This window comes from Vombatus ursinus, unplaced genomic scaffold (genome assembly GCF_900497805.2).
Source record: "Vombatus ursinus unplaced genomic scaffold, bare-nosed wombat genome assembly UNPS02011469.1, whole genome shotgun sequence".
Lineage (NCBI taxonomy): Eukaryota > Metazoa > Chordata > Mammalia > Diprotodontia > Vombatidae > Vombatus > Vombatus ursinus.
The window spans coordinates 1-19,395 of NW_020951247.1; the positions used below are offsets into that span (position 1 = coordinate 1).

A 19,395-nucleotide genomic window follows, 5' to 3' on the forward strand; every position below is an offset into this window, starting at 1 on the left:
CAGCTATGGCCATGGGCAAACATATTCCTAAAGTAATGAGTTTCTTTTATCTTACATAAGGTTATATGAAAAACACCAATTATGCAGTTTCTACTTGAAATTATGGGGAGGTCACTTTGTAATGTGACAACCTAATTTATTTGATAGTTTTAAGTTCTTTCTTGTAACTTCTGCCCGTTCTAATTTAATGCCTCTTCTGCATTAGTCTTCCTTGTATTTGGGGACGTTTATTCCTCATACCTCCCTTCCCTCTAATCTTCTCCAGCCTAATCTTTAGGTCAGCTTTTCACGTATCCCGTTAAAACCTTCAATAGCTACTCTCTGTCTATGGGATAGATTTTCAGCTCCACTCTGGACATTTGTAGCCCTGCACCATCTAGACCTAACCAACACCGACAGTCTTGTCTTAGACCACTGCCCTTTACACAATAAACCAGAATACACTATGGGCTTGAACTGCTTTGATGCTAAGGTTTAGATTGTTTCCTACATCAAGAATGGTCTCGAACTTCCACCTAGACAGTGTGATGTAGTGGCAATAGCATTTAACCTGAGGACATCAGAGTTGTAATCTTAGTTTCAATACTTATGGCCAACCACAGACAAGTATCTTAGTTTGTTTTCCTAATCAGTAAAATGGGGAGGATACTTGTGCTACTTACCTTCATGATATTTCTGTAAGGAAATGTATACACCAATAAAACTGTTACTACATTTTTGCCCTTCAGAGAAAAATAGATTTAATGTGGAAATCCTTCAAGGCTCAGTTCAACCACTCCTCCAGGAAGCCTTCCCCACATCCCACCAACCCCATCCCTTCTTTTTTTTTTTTTTTGCTTTGGTAGTTGGGGTTAAGTGACTTACCCAGGGCCACACAGCTAGTAAGTGTCAAGTGTTTGGTCTGAGGCCAAATTTGAACTCAGGTCCTCCTGACTTCAGGGCCGGTGCTCTATCCACTGCGCCACCTAGCTGCCCCCAACCCCATCCTTTCAAAGGTTATTTTAAGACCAGATGATTCTGCTGACACCATCTCTGACACATAATTTAGGCAGACAGTTCAGCCATTTGAATTTGATATAACTATGAAAAGATCCTTGTTATCTTTAAGGCCCAGTTCAAATGCCACCTCTTCCATGAAGCCCATCAGTGACTCCCTCAGCTAGAAGTGATCTTTCCCCCTACTGGGCCAATTCTACTCAGATGACGAATGTAAACCCATATCTTGACCAGCTGAGATGATTGCCCAAACTAATTCATTTTTGTTTCCTCAGCACCTATGTGCAGGGGCTCACATACAGCTATGTGCTTGACCAGTATTTACAATGGAAGGGACTTCAGAGGCATAGTCAATGTGACTATTTTACAGAAGGGGAAAGTGAAACTGAACGCTAGTTTTCTGACTCCAAGTCCAGTGCCCTCTTAGGAAGTAACTCAAGGGTCCTATTGGAGGCTCCAGCAGGACCATCAGCAGACCTTGGAAAGAGCCAAACTTAGCTCCAAAGAAAAGATCTGAGAATGTTAGTGGGGAGGGAACTATGAGTGTGTAATTCCACATACAATGGCAGACTTGGTTCATAGATTTAATTTTGCACAGTGTTGTGTTGTGTTTTTTTTAATCCTTTATTATGAGAGGGTTCTTTGAGAGGGTGAGGTATATACTGGGAAATGAGAGGTCAGGGATCCTCACAGGATGATAGCCAGCCTGATAAGGTAGAATAGGGTTTCCCTCATCCCCTGCTCTGCAGAGCCATAAATTATTTGATTTTGGATGCAACATCAGAGAGAAGGGAATGCTCATTATTGACTAGTAACCTCTGGGACTACAGCCCTTAAGTCAAGCAAAAGCCTAGCATTATGCCATTTAGGAATGGGGCTATTAAATGACCAAAATTAAAAGAAGCAGGTATAAGAATGAGAAGCAACATGTACGGCAGGGTCCCTTCTACTTTCATAACTAATGGAAGAATTTCGCTCTAAGGAAGGACATCTTGAAGAGGCAGAACTATGCTATGTTCTACACCTACCCCACTTCCTCACCCCCCAACCGCTCTGTGGATACCTGTGACACAAATGCACATCCAAGACCAGTTAGCTTCCACCTAATCTCAGGATGACACTGACCAATTCTTCAAAATATTTCATGGCACAAAAGGTCTCAGTCACATTCCACCTTCTCCTAACCTCTCCAGCCCATAGAATTCCCTTTCCACTTCCTGATCTCTCGTAAGTATTACATGTACATACCAATCATCTCCCAGGCAAAATCACAGGCAGAGAATGTATCACTTGTATTTCACACCAGAACCGTTTGGGCACACAGCCACAGCAGCTGGCACTTAGTGTTTGATGAAACAACTTGAAATATATGCAGAGATTGTGAGTATTCTTTCAATGAACATTAATGCTAATGACCCAAACATAGTTAAATTGGCCAGCACTAAGCAGGCATCTAGAAGACTAGATTACTTTCTTCCCATTAAAAAGTTGGCTCTTCACAAATTCCCTAGAGTTCAGTATACACAAAGACCAATGCTCTCTCCTTTGGCTTACCCACACCCTAACATGATCCTGGCCCATGCCTCCTTTGAGATAGTACAGTCCCCAAATAGCTCGCCAACTTGTGGCCCTTCCCTCAGGGGGCCTAGTCTGTGGATATTCCAGTTCGGTGCCTGAACCACTAGTGAGTAACTTTACCCAAGTTCACAGAGGAACTCCACCCCAATGAACACAATCCATACTGGTTATGCCCGCACTGCTCACTTCCAGAATCGTGTCAATACAATATAGACTTTTAATTACTCTGCATGGACGTTACATTTCAGGGGTAGCATGCCCTGAGGAGATCAGTAGGAAGTCTGTGACTGCTGTTGGCGGTAGCCTCCCCGACGCATATAGCCTCCCTCATTTTTTCGGTAGCCATCTTTTTGATCTGGAGGGGGAAGAGAGAAAGTCAAAATAGAAAGGAAAAAATTGAACAGTGATGCCAGCGACAAGAGAGTGAATGGGGCTGGGAGTGTAAATGGAGGAGTCTCACCTCTAAAATAACCTCCATAGGTCCCCTGCTTATGGTCAAAGACACGCTCATTGTTTTCTACCAAACTACCTAGTTTTTCTGCCAGCTGCAGGGCCAGGTTCTGCTGGGCAGTGGGCTCAGTGCGGTGCATCACCACTGTCTGTGTTGGCTGGTCCAGAGAGGCCTTAGTTTGGGGAGCACAGAGGGAAATGAATGGGATTAGTCAGACAGAGCCAGAATGAAATCTATTTCCCTTACTCTGGTTTCTTTCCTCTGAAAAGAACTGCTGTCCCCTCCCTCAAGGATCTACCACCCTCCTTCCCTCTTTACCATAAGTTCCTCACTAATGATCATTTTGCTGATTATGGAATGAACAGTGGGCAGATCCAGCTGGAACATATCAGACAAGGTCTCCATGCTGGAAGAGGAGGAAAAAATTAGGAAAGCAGAGCTATTTATCAACTAAGCCTGTCCCTTTTCCCTCTCAAGACACAGAATCCCTATAGCCTCAAACCTGATAGAGTCATAGACACTGCTATAGGTGAAAAGATAGGTACGCAATGACTCTTCCTGGATCTTTCTGTGGGGGAAAAAGGAGAAAGGTGACTAAGTAAAGGATCTTATCTTCCATTTCCCCCCCACCCAAACAGCCCTTGGTGCTCCCTCCCCTCTGTCTAGCACCAGCACATCAAGGTCTCTTCATTCCCATTCTTACCTGACTAGCATGGTACGGACTTTGTTGGCCTCAGGGAACAAATCCCAAACTTTTCCATTCATCTTCTCATTAATAATAAAGCTGTGGCAAGTCTTCCAGTCACCCATCTTCATGGCTTTAGAAGCTGCTACTACATGTTCCCTCATTGACTCAGGTGGACCTAGAGAATTGGACAGGTGGTAGAAGGAGGCCTGGGATGCCATTTAAAGGAGAAGAACTTCTAGAAGCAGGCTAGGTCCTTGTCTTGAAGGACAGAAAGACAGAGTTCTAGTACTGGTGCTACGCCTAACTAGCTGTGTGACCTGAGGCAAATAAATCACTCTCCATTTCATTTATAAAATGAGAAGACACTATCTATAAAGGTCCTTTTCACCTCTAACATTCTGTGACTTCATTAAGGGAGAACTTTCTGCTGCAATGAAATGTTTAAATCTTCACAGACACAAGCGAGAGCTGGAGAGAGGGACTGTGAACACACTCTAGGAAACGCTTCTGCACTTGCTTTATGAAAGAGCCATTGTAGGGGGCAGCTAGGTGGCACAGTGGATAGAGCACTGGCCCTGAATTCAGGAGGACCTGAGTTCAAATCCGGCCTCAGACCAAACACTTGACACTCACTAGCTGTGTGACCCTGGGCAAGTCACTTAACCCCAAATGCCTAAAAACAAAAACAAAAAACAAAACCAAACCAAAAAAAAAGAGCCACTGTACCATAAATCAGCACCCAGTAAAAACAGCTCTAAGTGTGGCAAAGAATCTTCCCACTGAGAACAGACACTCAGGAGCACACAGGAGTGAGACCACAGCCAAGCTAAATACCCCAAGATGCTGTAGCTCACCAAGCAAGGGCTGCCGCTCGCCCACTCGCAGTTGGTGATGGAACTGTTTGCTGATCATGCGCCTCCGAGCATCACTTTCGTGGGCTGCCATGTATGGGATCTCCAGTAGCATGGCAGATACCAAATAGACACACTCAAGCAGCTCCAGGTTGATATGCAAGTGGAAGGGCACCTGACGTCGACGCTCCACCTTCTCCTGCTCCTGATTTCGCTCCTGCAGGCTCCTAAGCAGTAGACCCTGTCCTAGCAGCTCCTTAGCGCGGCCGCTGGACTGAATGTCCAGCAAGGCATTGTGTGCATCTTTAGTTAGGCCCTGGCGGAAAGCACAGATGCCCAACTGTACCATGGTACGGTTATAAAGGATCTAGGTAGAAAGAAAAATACAGCCCATTAGAAGGAAGAATCATGGGAGTTTCCACACATGACATCCAACTTAAATTCTGTTGAGAATAAACTCTGCAGTCTCATACAACATTGTGAACCCAGGACTTAGTATTTGATGAACAAGGATAAAGACTTCCACCTGTGCTATCATTAGTCTAGGTAACTCCCAGATGAAAAAGCTCCCTCTGATTAATGAAGGTCAAGGTTTTCTCAGCATCTTAATAGAACTGCCTTGGGCACCGGGTGGAGTAAGTGACTTGCTGAGGGTCACGAATGATAGCATGTACCAGAGGATGGACGTGAACTCGGGTCTTCCTGGATGTAAGGCTAGCTCTTGTTCAGTAGAACAAGGTGTGATTGTGCCAAGGACAGAAGCCTATTTATTCTAGCTTCTTCCTTTTCCCTCTATAGTACAAAGCCTGTCTGATGACCGAACGCTCACCCTATCCCAATCCTCTAGTTCTTTTGACACCTAGAATCTACACAGCCCTTTTCTGACACCCACCATCTGTGGTGTTATGATCCCCATTTTACAAATGAGGAAACCAAAGTTCAGAAAGAAGTGACTTGTTCCCAGAGCTAACTAAGTATCTGAGCTGGAAAGCAAACCTGGGTCAATCTTCTCCAACTACAACACTCTTCCCACTATGCCCGGAAGTCTATCTTTTTTGTGTCCTGGAACTCTTTGGCAGCCTGGTGAAGCCCACGGATCCCAGGCACATTGAAATATAGCTAAGAATCCCTGACTTGAACTATGCTGAACAAATTATCTCACAAATGGCTCATAAAACTAACAGTTAAAGATTCCAAATCCTGACTATACCCCAGACCTCGTTCCATAAAAAGTGCACTTTGTAACCCAATTTAGTATGTCAGGTAATGACTGACTTATAAACTCAGAGAAGTCATTTCCCCTCTGCAGTTGGAAAGGTCTGTAAACTATTCAGAATGTGCTGGTACCAGACGTATCTACCCTAACCACAGATACTGTTGCCAGGGAAGCTACCACCACTAGAAAAGACTGAGATGTGCAATGAGTGTATGCAATCAGACCTTAGAATTATTTTCCACAATTATAAATGTTGTGGTTAATGTAAGAGCATTATTTTGCATTTCAAGCATATCATGAGGTAAAATATTTTAGTAGGTTGACCTAGCAATCTCAAAGACCACTTTTTTTATAGATAGCCATATTTCAAATTTCAAAGAACTTAGAATACAACATAGATGTTAGTGGTTTTCTAAGTCAATTAAGTAGCCTACAGGGATGATCATTTTTATTTGTGTTCAACACCACAGATCACTTGAATGGTTAAAGCTACAAAGGGATATTTTGGGGCAAAAAATGTCATTCACTTGGGAGTCCATGAAAGAGCTGGAAACTCTAACAACTAAGGGGGGGCCCCCACAAGACAAGATAAATCTGGTCAGCTATAGCCAGAAGTACTATTCAGTTTGGAATTTAGTTTTCTAACAACCTTACTAACCTGACATTATCTCTGAATTTGTTTGAAATACTTTTGTAGCCTAGAGGATGTGCCCTCAAGGGTGAAAAGTACATGTGTACTCAGACACGAAGATCAAAGAGATTTTTATATATTATTTTTTGAGTTCAATAATCATCGAAAAGTAATGAAAAGTGAAAGCTCTACGGCTAAAAGCAAGATCCTCTGGATGTGTTCCAAGGAAAATCTGAGATTCTGATGAAGCTGACCCAGTTCAGAGAGCCCCAAAACCAAAGACTGCTTCCTTTACATTCTTGGCTCCCCAACTAGACTAAGTTCCTCAAGTGTAAGGTCTGTACATTCCCCAGGGCACTTAGCAGTGCTCTAAATGGTAGTCACTCCATGTTTCTTGATTAATGACAAACCGGAGCATCAAAGACATGAAGAATTAGAGACTCTGAGTCTCTAACTTAAATTAAATGTTCATGAGCCAGACTTCTAGTTCTTCTGGTTAAACTAGTCTGTAACTAGAGAGGAACCCAGACCTGGCTCTTCCCCCTCCTGAACTCATGGATTCCGGGCCCCTCTCCAACCAAGGGAACTGATCTTGAATCCATCCTGAGCTTCCCTTTAAAAACCCTGCCCCTGCTACCCCTACCCTCCCACCTGCACAGGAGGGTCTGCGTGCTGAATGTTGTCCTGTAGGTGGCTCATGAGCATGAGGTCCCGAGCCTGGTACCAGCGAGAGTGAAGAGCATGGTGGTAGATGTGGCAGAGGATTGCACACGTCCGAATTCTGTCTGTCCGATCCTTGGCATATATGTACTTGCACAGCCTCTCCATCAGTACAGCAGAATCCTCACCCTCATTTTCAGCCTGATCTTGCTCTGACTGGAAGGAAGAACAAAGAATATGGCTGGGGTTCAGAGTGACAGAAACTAAGAAATCCCAGGCACAACCTGTCTCTCAGCACCATCCTCATAAACACTAGATTTCCTAGCAATTCCAAAAAAGACGTATCATCAAGTCTATTCCGATCTTGTCCCACAACATGAGTGATAAATGTGAAAGTCAACAGCCCAAAAGTCCTGAAGGTCTTTTCTCCCCAGCCCTTGTACCTTTGAGGACCCTTCTGGGGGAGCAAGCTGTCGCTGATGGGCCTTATAGTCAAACTTATAATATGTATGGAGCACACGGCGAAGGTAAATGCGGCAGATCTCCTCAGTTGTTCCTTTTTCCTGCAAGTATCGCTGAACACGCTCAATGATGGCACAGACACGTGCCTCATCCTTGAGATGCTCCACATATTCTGGTATTTAGAAAAAAAAGTTTTGGTTATTTTTTCAACCCCAGAAATCTCATAGTAACAATAGCAAGTTAAACCCTTTAAGATTTGAAAAGTGCTTTATATCCCCTTATCTCATTTGATCTTCCAGAACAACCCTGTGAAGTAAAGTATCACTAACTCCATGTCATAGATGAGAAAATTAAGCCTCCAAGAGGTTAAGTGATTTAAATATGATCAAACAGTAAATTCCAGAGGTACATGTGAGCCCAGATATTCTTGCCTCTCAGTCCATGCCTAGTGCTACTGATAATACGACCACCCAGCCCTGGGCCTGTCTTTCCCAATTACTCCTCCATTGACCAGTTGTCCGGATCTATATCTTGCCACTGGATCCAGATGACTCTGGAGGAGAGTGAGACTGGTGACTTTGCACAGCCCTGCCTCACTTAAATCCAATTTACTTGCAAGTCAAGATATCACCTTCCCAGTGTCATTGGTCCTCTTCAAGAACAAAGGACAAATAACTAACAAACTGCAAGTAGTGGTACTAGCTGACCCATCAGGGACTCGTGTGAACAATTCAAATTGGGCAATACTGCTGCTGCTTCTTCCTTCCTTTCTCTTCTTCCTACTCTCCCTTTGTCCACACAGGGAATCATACCCTTGTCTGTGGGTGTTCTGCCCAAAGGAATATCAATTTTGATTGCTGAAACCTCACGCGATATCTTGGGATTTATGGGCTGAATTTTTTTCTCTTCCCTTATTTATTCTATCATTAAAAAAAACACTGGGACATTTTTGCCCAAGTAGTTTCATTTCTGATTTCTTGAAATACAGTACAGAAACACATTGGGATTCAAAACTATTAGACGAAGCCTCAAACCCAGATCACCCAGGCTCTCACTGACTGGCCAACAACAGGTCCCAGCCCAAGCCTCACAGGGTCACTGTTTGGGTTTTGATAGCTGAAAGTGAGTGTAAATAGCAACTGTTTCACTTTTGGTTAGAAAGCCTGAGGGTCTTCTCCTCCCAGACTGATTTATTTTTTTTTTGACTAGGTAAAAGAGGCCATTTTTTGCCTCATTTCTTACCTAGCCTTAATCACTGAATGAGTGTTGCCTCAGACAAACTGAGACCTGGGAAAGACCTTAGCTTGAAAAGGCCAAGGTCTCCCCACTGCATCAGGGCCATCTCCAGTTGTCCTGATCTACATCTTGCCTCTGGACCCAGATAGCTCCAGAGGAGCAAGGCTGATGACTTTGCACAGCCCTGCTTCACTTAAATCCAATTCACTTGCAAGTCATCACATCACCTTCCAGATGTCATTGGTCCTCTTTGAGAACAAGGACAAAGAAGAACAGTGCACTACATAAAAGATTTCCTCCCACAGGTCTTTGTTTAGGTTGCTCCACCTAAAATATCTCAATCAAAGCATATAATATTACCAAAGACCTCTCCAGCCCCTCTTATATCTGTCCCCTTCTCTCTATTTGAAGAATTACCCCTCTAGTTCAGGATAGTTATCACCTCTGCCCTGAATTTGTTTAGAACATTTTTGTAGTCTGGAATAGGTGCCCTCAGGAATGAGAAGGTAAAGAAGCCATGTAAAACTTAAAGACCAGGAAGTTTCAAAGAGCCTTCCCATAGTCTGGGTTCAGTAATCAGTGAAAATGCTATTAAAAATAGCATCCTAATTGATCTCCCTACTTCCAGTCTCACCCCATACCAATCCATCTTCCACAAACTGCCAAAGTAATTTTCCCAAAGTGTAGCTCTAACAGTGTCAATGCCCTATTCAAACTCCAGGGTCCCTTTTACCTCTAGGATGAAATAAACTCTCATTTGACACTGAAAGCCCTTTACTATGGGGACTCATCCTACCTTTCTAGACTTTTTATACAATTTTTGTTGTTGTTGTTGTTCACTTGTGTCTAACTCTCTGCGACCCCATTTGGGGTTTTCTTGGCAAAGTACTGGAGGGCTTTGCCATTTCCTTCTCTAGCTCATCTTGCTTTTTTTTTTTGTGGGGGTTATTGTTGTTTTTTTCTAGGCAATGGGGTTAAGTGACTTGCCCAGGGTCACACAGCTAGTAAGTGTCAAGTGTCTGAGGCTGGATTTGAACTCAGGTCCTCCTGACCCCAGGGCCCATGCTCTATCCACCTCGCCACCTAGCTGATCTTACAGATGAGGAACTGAAGCAAACAGAGTTAAGTGACTTGCCCAGGGTCAGGAAGATGAGTCTTCCTGACTCTAGGCCCAGCACTATAATCCATTGTGCCACCTAGCTGCCCTTTCACCATTTTACATGGGGATAACTGAACATTAGGTAGGTAGTATAGTTTTGGGTTTTTTTTTTGCTTTCCTAGTGTTTTCCATTCATTAACAATAAAAAATTTTTTATTTTACTCAACAAAGTAAAACGAGTACCAATTTTGAGAATTTATACACAATACTCCGGTCCCAGTCAAACTGGCTGTCTCTCAGTTTCTCCCAGCCTTCTCTTGTCTCCAGACCTCTACACACCTACTGGAATTCGCTCCCTGACTCATTATAGAGTCCCTAGATTCCTTCCTTCAAAGCTTAGTTCAAGCATGACCTACATGAAGCCTTTCCTTTCCCTGATCCCCCAGCATTTTGTATATATCTGTATTTGTATTCAACTTCCCTTATTACTCGAAGGTTCCCCAAATGTCAGAGAATGAATGCTTACAGTTTAACCATGAATACCTACCGAAACCTTACTTTCAAGGTCTAGCTTCAAATGCCACTACCTGTACTTCTGAAACCTTCCCTCATCACCCTATACAGAAAAATTTTAAAAATCACTCCCTCCTCCAAAATGGCACAAAACTGACCACTGGCACCACCCATGCTGCACTTAAAAAGAGCTTTGTATTTTGGTTATTTGTGCATGTCTTTTTTTCCCTAGTTCATAAAATTCAGGGATTGTCTATTGAATTTCTTTGTATCTGTCCCTCACAGAGTCTTGTGAATAGGCAATCAATATTTGATTTGATTAGTCATAGTAAACTTCTATAACAGGCTAGTTAAGGCAAAGCCATCTACCAGACAAACCACCTTTGTTGGTGATGATGCTACTCACTCATTCACTGAACAAGACAACAATCAACAACTACGCCCACCACCCAACCAGAAAATTTTGGTCCCTAGTAGCAATCAGAAAAATATAAATTTCAAGCTCTGATTTTATCCATTTGAGAGGAAGGCAGTGATGGCTGAATTTTCTCCTGGCCACATTTTACATTATTTTTGTGTATTCCAGTTACCCTAAGCCAGGCCCTCAAAAAGATTTTGGGTGGCAGAGAAACATGTAGAAGATGTAAATACAGGCCTGCTCTAAGCATATCTGCCCAATCTCACCTTGGGAATGAGGATCTGTGTTCTGCATGATCTTGGTAAACTCTTCATCCATCCTTTCCACAAGAGTTAGGATACAACCACGAACACGAAGTGGCTGAGGTGGGAAGAAAGCAGGAGGAGGAGTAGTAGCATTAGTAGTTGTCATCAATTCCAATCCAAGAACAAGACCCACCAGGTCTCTACCCCAGTTGAATTCACTTTTCCTTTCCCCCAATCCCCTCTCAAACTTCTCATTTTCCTTTTCCTAATTTACCTGCTCAAAATTGGATAGGTTCTCACTCTCTTCCAAGATATTCTCTCCAACAAAGATGTTAGGGTTTGCAAATAAAATATCCATCAATTCATTGATGCAGTCTAAGCACTTCTGCCACATCTCTGGCTGCCAAAAAGTGAGGAAAAAAAAAAAGGTTAAGGTACAAATGTGAATATGGAGTCTGAACACACTTTTCTTCCTTTTAAGAACTTTCATTGGGCCAGCTAGGTGGCGCAGTGGATGGAGCACCAGCCCTGAAGTCAGGAGGACCTGAGTTCAAATCTGGCCTCAGACCAAACACTTGACACTTACTAGCTTAGCTGTGTGACCCTGGGCAAGTCACTTAACCCCAGTTGCAAAAAAAAAAAAAAAAAAAAAAAGGACTTTCATCCTTCTAATACTCTGCCTTAAGCACTTTTTAAAAACAACTTATACAAATGAGATTGTGCTGTTCTGTTCTTCCTGCTATTCATATAGCAGCAAAGGCTCCACAGCCAAATTTTAAATGCTCTTTCCTCAAAGCCAGTCCCAATTCTTAAACCCCCAAATACTCTCACTCTCACCTTCATATACGTGGCCAGGTTGGGGTTGTAGTCATAGAGGGAAGCAATGATGTTGAATTTGATCTTGACAATCACTCCTTCACCTAGATTATTTTCTGCCGTGATCTGAACCAGCAGTTGCAGCAGCTCAATTTGGGCTGCACTGTGTAGGGATAGAAAAGGTTTAAAGGACAAACCTCTAAAGCCCAAACCAACAAAACATCTCTTTCTTCTCTTGGGCTCCAGCCTCCCACTTTTCCTGCCAGCAACACTTTGGTGAATGCCTTCTTTCTTTAGAGTTTCCAAATCCAAAGCTCCCTCTCATCGACCCTTCCTCCCCATGGTGGATAGAATAAAAAACAGTGACAAGCCTCACCGGTCAGTTCCTTTCTTGCCACGAGCTTGCAGGATTTCATTCAGCTTCTTGACTACAATTGCATGGGTAATCTCTGTTCCCTTGGCAAACATTTTAGGCTTCTCCTAGGCAACACATGCCCCCGTCACACCCAAGGCCATCAAAGTACTCTTCAATAGAATTCTCACCCTTTCTGGCCTTGACAGTATTTTTAGGCTTCCCCATTACCCTCTTTTTAATACCCATAATCTCCCACATACCGCATATCAGCCCCAAAAACCTCACCTTGACCAGCGGTGCCCCTCCTCGAACCCTCTCCCACTCCCCGCCTTCATTATCCTCCTCCTCCTCATCTAGGCGCTTGGATTTTCTAGGCTCATGCTTTTTCTTGGCTTTGTCCTCTCGCTTCTTCTCTGCAGCCTTTTTCTCAGTGGTGCTCTCTCTGCAAGGGGATTTATCAGGGAAGGTGTGAAATTAGACCTGGTGCCCTGAGAGAGTCTCAACACTCAGCTCTACTATTCTACCATTCCTCAGCTTCCCTTCTCTCTCCTGACCTAATTCCAGGCCCTAGCTGGATGCAGAGGATCTACGGCTCACCCTCAACCACAAAAGGAAATGGCATGCCCAACGCAAGTGCCCAGGAAAATATTCTTTCACAGTAACATGGTTAATTTATCATTGTACAAGCTGGATTTTTGCACTTTAGCTACCCATTTAGAACATTATTCCTGTGGAACTGCCATAATGCCATACTTTTTAACAAAAGTATGTTAAGAATTGCTAGGCCAACATCCTGCTACAGCCAAACCCAAGAGGAGATAGAAAGCAAGTATAAGGTTCCATAACTGGAGTATTTGATTTTAAAACTAATCTAACTTAGCTCCACAACTTCCCTTGCTTGACTCACTTTTTAAGGAATTTGGAAGCCAACACAGTATATTTCCCATCTTCCTCCTCTGAGTCAGAGTCTGAGGAAGTGGAATCTGAACCCCAGTCTTCATCATCATCAGAATCCTCAGAGTCCTCATCTTCATCCTTAAAGATGATACAACAGAAGATGAACAAAAATTAATATGCAGTTTGAAGGTGGCAAGGCTATTTCTGACATTTTCATGGAGTTTCCATTATGCGGAAACAAATTTTATGAGGCTCCTCCAAGGACCCAACTCTGACCTGCAGCAGGCAGACTACCCTCATCCCCGTCTTCTCCCCCAGATCTCACCTCCATCTTCTTGAGGAACTTTCGACTTTCCCCAGATGGTGCCTCAGACTTTTTCTTCAGGAAACTTGTGGCACTAAGACCATCCTCGTCCTCATCTGAAGAGGAAGAACCTGGAAAGGAAATCCAAGTGAGATTAAACAAGTAGGAACAAGACTATGGAACAATAAGGGGCAGCTAGGTGGGGCAGTAGACAGACCACCAGCCCTGGAGTCAAGAGAACCTGAGTTCAAATCCAGCCTCAGACACATAACACTTACTACCTGTGTGACTCAGGGCAACTCACTTAACCCCAATAGATTCACAAAAAACGCCCAAACAAAGACTACGGAATAATAAAGAAACCAAAGTAAGGAAACCTCCCCCCCCACACACATTCTGCCTTCTTTCTTTCCAATCAGTACTTAACTCTTACCTTCTGAGTCCTCCTCATTTTTCTCAGCATCCTCATCTGCAGACTGCTCAGGGTTCTAGAGGTGGAGAACAGCAGGGAAGTGAGAGATGCTGCCACTTCTTGAAAACATCTGGTTCCATCCCACCCCAATAAAGTATCCTCATGAGCCAACACTGCCTTGTGCCACACTCCAGCTCCCCAGTCCTGCCTATTTGTCATTTGGTCTAATCCAATGCCTAGCACAATGTTGGCATTATAGCACTTAACAAATGCTCAATGAATGAAATTAGCACAGAATACTGTAGTGCACTGCAATTTTCCTGACCTGTTTGTAACTGGTGATCTGGGCTTCATAATCCCGATTATATTTACGGATCTTCTGACGCAAGGTGCTCAGAGCCTTGGCATTGTTCTTATTCATCTTCTTCTTTCCCTCCTTGTCCTCCCATAGCTAAGGGACCAAAAATAAAAGTAAAAGAAAAAGGAAAATAAAAGGTTGCAACAAAAGGGCAAGACAGTGAGACTGAGATGCTTTCTCAATCCCAGCTTCAGGGCGGAAACAGAATCCCAATTTTAAGTCTCTTCTGTCAAACTAAAATCCCCACCCCAGCCTCAAACCTCATTGAGATAGTCCTCCAGATCAGCCAGGATGCGGATATAGAATCGGGGGACACCTTCTTTGTCCACAATGCTCTTGGCTTTTCCAAATGCCTTTCCCAGAAGCTCAAATTCCTCAAGACATTTAGTGACATCCCTAATTTTCATGGCATTCCGGATGGTCCGAATAAGGTTGGTCAGCTCCTCAAACCTAAGATGGGAGACGGAGGTCCAACATCACAGAGAAGCCCTTATACCACTCCTTTTCAAACCCCGAATAAGAAAATCAGGTGTCTCCCATCCTCTCCATCAACTACCAACAACAACCAAAAAAAAACTTCTTTAGCTTCTCCTTCACCTTTAGGGCCCTATCCATAACTACCAGATTCACCTTTTATCCTTGGCACTTCGAACAACTCGCTTAGTGTCCTCCTCATCTTCACTCAGCAGCAATGGCCTGTGGGGAGAAACTGATTACTGATGACCTTGCTCACAGAAGTCTTGAAAACACCCACCAATTCTTTTGATTGGGGCAGAAAGAAAAAAAGCGTTAAAAGATACATGCCAGTCAATGGAGCTGGCTGGGCATAAACTCCCCTATCCTACACTTTCTCTTCACTGTAGACTCGAGAATTATATGCTATTATATTCATCACCCCTCCCCCAAAAAATCAGGCCCACAATACACAAAGGCCTGTTTTAGGCATCTTGAGGCATACAAAGATGAGTTAAGATATGGTCCTTACCTTCAAAAGGCTGACAATACACACAAATAACTGCTGTACAAAGTCAATGAACACTGAAGGGCACTAAGTGAGTACAAGGGAGGTAAAAACAAAGTGCCAGATTGTTGTTCAGGAAGGAGAGGTCACTTCCTGCTGAAGTCAACGGAGGCTTCATGGAATAAGTGGCATTTTGAAGCTGGGCACCTTGAAAAATTGGTTGGATTTCTATAGTCATATATGATATGAAGAACATATCCCTACACAGGAGAATGGATAGTCTGGACTAGCTGGAGCTCAGGAGGATGTAAAAGGGAGGAATGTGAAATAAGGCTAAAAAGGTAGTTTGGGGCAGACAACATATGGCCCTGAATGACAAGCTACAGCTTGGACAGTAAGTATCGGGATACCATTGAAAGGTTTTAACCATAAGGGTGACATCAATCTTCCAGCCTGACAGTGTATGCAGAAGGAACTGTTGGGAAAAAAATTATGGAAGAAGGAAGACTCACTAGCAGACTAACCCAATAACTCTAAAACAGCAAGTAAACTTTGACTTCCCTGTCAGTCTCCTCTGCTGGATCTTCCTCCAGACACATTTACTCACAGTGGGCATTCCCCAAGGCTCTACCTTGGGGTTCTTCTCTCTTTTCCGTCTATACTATCTCACTTGGTCCTATAGGTTCAGTTTGTAGAGATGATCCAGCTCTAAATATCCAGTCTTAATTTCTCTCCTAAGCTCCAGTCACACATCATCAACATGTCCAAAACAGAACTCGTGCATTTCCTTTCCCTGCAAACCTCTTCTCCTATGATTTTCCTATTACTGCAGAGGGCACCACCATCATCCCAGTCACCCAGACTGACAACCCCAGTCTACCATTCTATAACATACAACTTCATTTCAGCCTTTCAGGTCCTTTCCAGTCTTAGCATAAAATGGAAGAGGGCAGAATTCTTGGAGATGTGTGAGTCAGTCAACATAAATTAGGCACTTACTATCTACCAGGCACTGGACCATGTGCTAGAGATACAAGAAAACGCCCTGTTCTCAAGAATTCATGTTCTAATAGAGACAACATACAAATAAGTATGTACAATGAAGATCAGCGTAAATAAAAGCTAATCTCAGAAGGAAGGAGTAGAGGGAAGACCTCCTTCACAAGACAGGATTTGGGACAAAAACCTGAAGTCAGGGAAGCTAGAAGGCAGAAGAGGTAAGGAGGGAGAGAATTCCAAGTACAGGAGATACATTCCAAGTACATGGAGTCAAAGAATATCAGGAGTGAGGAATAAGGCCAGGGTACCTTGGCTCTCCTTCAGGATAAAACACAAACTCCTTCCATTGGTATTTAAGGCCTTCCAAAATCTGTCACCAACCTACCTTTTTCAAGCCTGATTTCATACTACTATACTCCCTTTTACAAACTCTAGAGTTCAGCCAAACCAATCTTCTTACTCTTCCTGATTCTTTACACATTTCCTTTCTCCATCAATTAAAATTCTCACTCCTTCAAGGCACAATTCTCTCCTTGGTCATCCTGTCCTCTTCTATGGCTTTGAATTTAATCCACTTTTTAACTTCTTTATTTCTATCCAAGATACCAACACCCAATATAGGTGAGAAAAAAAAAAAACAAAAGGCACTGACTTGGAGTCAGATGACCTGTGTTCAAATCTCACTGATGATGCTTATAACCAGTGTGACAAGGGGTCCCTTAACTTCCCTGATTCCATATCCTCATCTGTAAAAATGGAGTTGGCCTAGATTTTTTCTGATGTCCTTTAGCTCTAAATCTATGTATGATGCTTCTGGTTACCCAGGTTCACAACTCAAGTCATTTACCTGAGTCTTCTCTCTTCCTTGCTCCTCATATCCAACCCTTCAGTGGCCACATCTGGTCCATTCTATCACCACTGAGTATCTTCCTAACAACATATCACATATAACCCTCTGTCCACACAGCACCCACTCTAGTCCTTTTCACCTCGCATAAACTGTCAGCCTTCTGAATAGTCTCCCTACATCCAGCATGTTTCTTCTCCATAATCCATCTTCTATACAATGGACTGACAATCTTCAAAGCAAATTTTATGGAATACTATTGTGCTATAAGAAATGATGAACAGGCTGACTTCAGAAAAACCTGGAAAGACTTGTATGGTCTGATGCTGAGTAAAGTGAGCAGAACCAAGAGAATGCTGTACACAATAACAGCCACGTTGTGTGATGACTAATATTGATAAACTTAACCCTTCCTGGCAATACAAGGATCTAAGACATCTTCAGAGGCCTTATGATGGAAAATGCTAGCCACATCCAAAGAAAGAACTATGGAAGTTGAATTGCTATTTTTTTTTCTCTTCTGATGAGTTTTGTTTCCTCTTTCTGATGGTTCCTCCTATTGGTTTTAATTTTTACTTACAACATCACTAATGTGAAAATATGTTTAATAGGAATGTAAATGTATAGTCTATATCAGATTGTGCGCTGTCTTGGGGAGGGTTGTGGGGGCGAAGGGGGAGAAAAATTTTAAACTCAAAAGCATATGGAAGTGATTATTGACAAGTCAAAATAAATTAATAATAAATAATAAATTATTTATAAACTATTATAATATAAATTATTAATAAACAATAAATAACAAAAATGGCTTTTAAAAAAGCAAATTTTACCATGGCATTCCCCTGGTCAACCTTAATAGTTCGATAGTTACAGGAACAACTTCAAACTTCTTTGGCATTTAAAACCTTTCAATAACCTGGCTTCAACACATCTTTCCAGACTTGTTACATACTGCTCCCCTTTAATCTTATGTTCCAGCCACACTGGTTTACTTGTTGTACCCTTACACAGGCACAGGCCTGTGCTTTTTTACAAGTTGTTTCCTCTGGAAAGCTCTACCAGTTAACCTTAGTCTCTTGTAATTTCTAGCTGTAGTCAAGGCTGAGCTCAAATGCCACCTCCTATGTGAAGCCTTTCCACATTTCCCCAACTGTTAATGCTTCTCCTACTCCTGAAATTGTTTTAAGTTACTTATCTGTGTATGTATTGTTTCCCCCCAAGTAGAATACAAGCTGCTTTAGGGAAAGGGCTGTTTTCATTTCCGTCTGTATCTCCAAGTGTCTAGGTCTGTCACACAACAGTTCCTCAATAAATGCTTGTTTCAAGATAGATTCCTTCTCCCCTCAAATTTTCCCCATCCCTTGTAGGTCTTCTTAGATTCACTTAACCAGTAACTTCCACGGCATTTAATGCTGCAGAGGCCTAACCCTTCCCATACATAGTCGTGGCACTTACATTTACATAATGTCTGAGATTCATTTCATATTTTCCTCACAACAACCCTAACTGGTAGTAGCTATATTTTGGTCCCCTTGTTCCATCCCTGAGAAAAACACTCTTCCTACTTCATGAATGGACAGCAGGCTTGGGAGACAGAACTGGGTCCTACTGGAGTGACTGAATGTGCAAGTCTGGGTCCCAGTTTCTTCCTCTGCTAAAGGGTCAGGACTATAGACCCAGCGAGGACATCCTGAGAATCTGAGATTCTGAAAAACCTGGTTTCTCTCCCCCAAGTGCCTAGCTAATACAGCTTCTGACCCACCGACGGGTATTGGGCAGAGCCTGGTCGGAGACCTGATACTTACTCTTCCTGGAGCAACTTCCCCTTGCTGCTCTTCCTGGGGCACCCCACCCTTTGCTCTTCCCAAGACATCTCTCTTCCCGACCCCAAGAGACTCCCCCCACCTTGCTGTTCTCTCCCTGCTCTCCTCAAAGCATCACCCACCCCCCGCTGCTCTTCGCGGGCACCCCTCCTCCCCGCCGGCCCTCGCAGGCTTCCCGGCCTCCCCGAGGCTCGCTCACTGTTTGCCGTAGTTGCCCCCCACGGGTTTGGGCGCCAGCTCCTCCCCGGACAGGGAAGACTCGGACTCGCTGTCCGAGCCGGTGGTGAAAAACCGCGACATGGCGGCGGGTGCTCAGGCAGCGGCAGGCCGGGCGGGACGCGGACCTAGGCCTGGGGACGTGAGAAAACGAAGTCGGTGAGAAGGACCGCCCCTCGCCGCCCTCCGCGAGAACGAGGGGCACGGGAGGCTCTGAGGGGGGTCCCCGCGAGAATTGCTCCCACTTCGGCCGCCTCCCCAGGCTCGGACGCTGAGAACACGCGCCCGAAGTCGCCTCTTACCCGATCGAGCTCCAGAGGAAAACTGCGCAGAAGCGAATGATGAAACGCCAGGCCAGTGTGT

At 43.7% G+C, this 19,395-nt stretch overlaps 1 protein-coding gene across 2 annotated transcripts; it reads right to left on the reverse strand.

Moving 5' to 3' along the window:
- Positions 1-2,768: 2,768 nt before the first annotated feature.
- LOC114038949 (eukaryotic translation initiation factor 3 subunit C) lies at positions 2,769-19,180 on the reverse strand. 2 transcript variants are annotated; one of them, XM_027856480.1, is made up of 20 exons: positions 19,016-19,180; positions 14,817-14,882; positions 14,447-14,636; positions 14,154-14,279; positions 13,850-13,904; positions 13,438-13,547; positions 13,123-13,250; positions 12,501-12,657; positions 12,237-12,334; positions 11,882-12,023; positions 11,319-11,444; positions 11,066-11,159; positions 7,515-7,705; positions 7,063-7,287; positions 4,568-4,931; positions 3,729-3,888; positions 3,528-3,593; positions 3,344-3,431; positions 3,035-3,197; positions 2,769-2,929 (listed from the first exon to the last, which is right to left on the reverse strand). In XM_027856480.1, exons 1-20 carry the CDS (start codon positions 19,114-19,116, stop codon positions 2,844-2,846), a joined length of 2,736 nt encoding a protein of 911 aa, XP_027712281.1. In that variant the 5' UTR covers positions 19,117-19,180; the 3' UTR covers positions 2,769-2,843. The 2 variants fall into 2 exon arrangements, with proteins under 2 accessions (XP_027712281.1, XP_027712280.1); XM_027856479.1 differs by having other exon boundaries at positions 12,237-12,340.
- Between the last annotated feature and the right edge of the window lie 215 nt (positions 19,181-19,395).

Bases quoted from the DNA above. Each gene is read 5' to 3' on its own strand.
- LOC114038949 (XM_027856479.1), bottom strand. From the start codon at position 19,116: ATGTCGCGGTTTTTCACCACCGGCTCGGACAGCGAGTCCGAGTCTTCC. The intron at 12,024-12,236 runs GTGAGGCTTGTC...ATCCCTACACAG, and splicing joins GGCAAGAAAGGAACTGACCG to TGCAGCCCAAATTGAGCTGC. The intron at 11,445-11,881 runs GTGAGAGTGAGA...ACTTTTTGGCAG, and splicing joins ACCTGGCCACGTATATGAAG to CCAGAGATGTGGCAGAAGTG.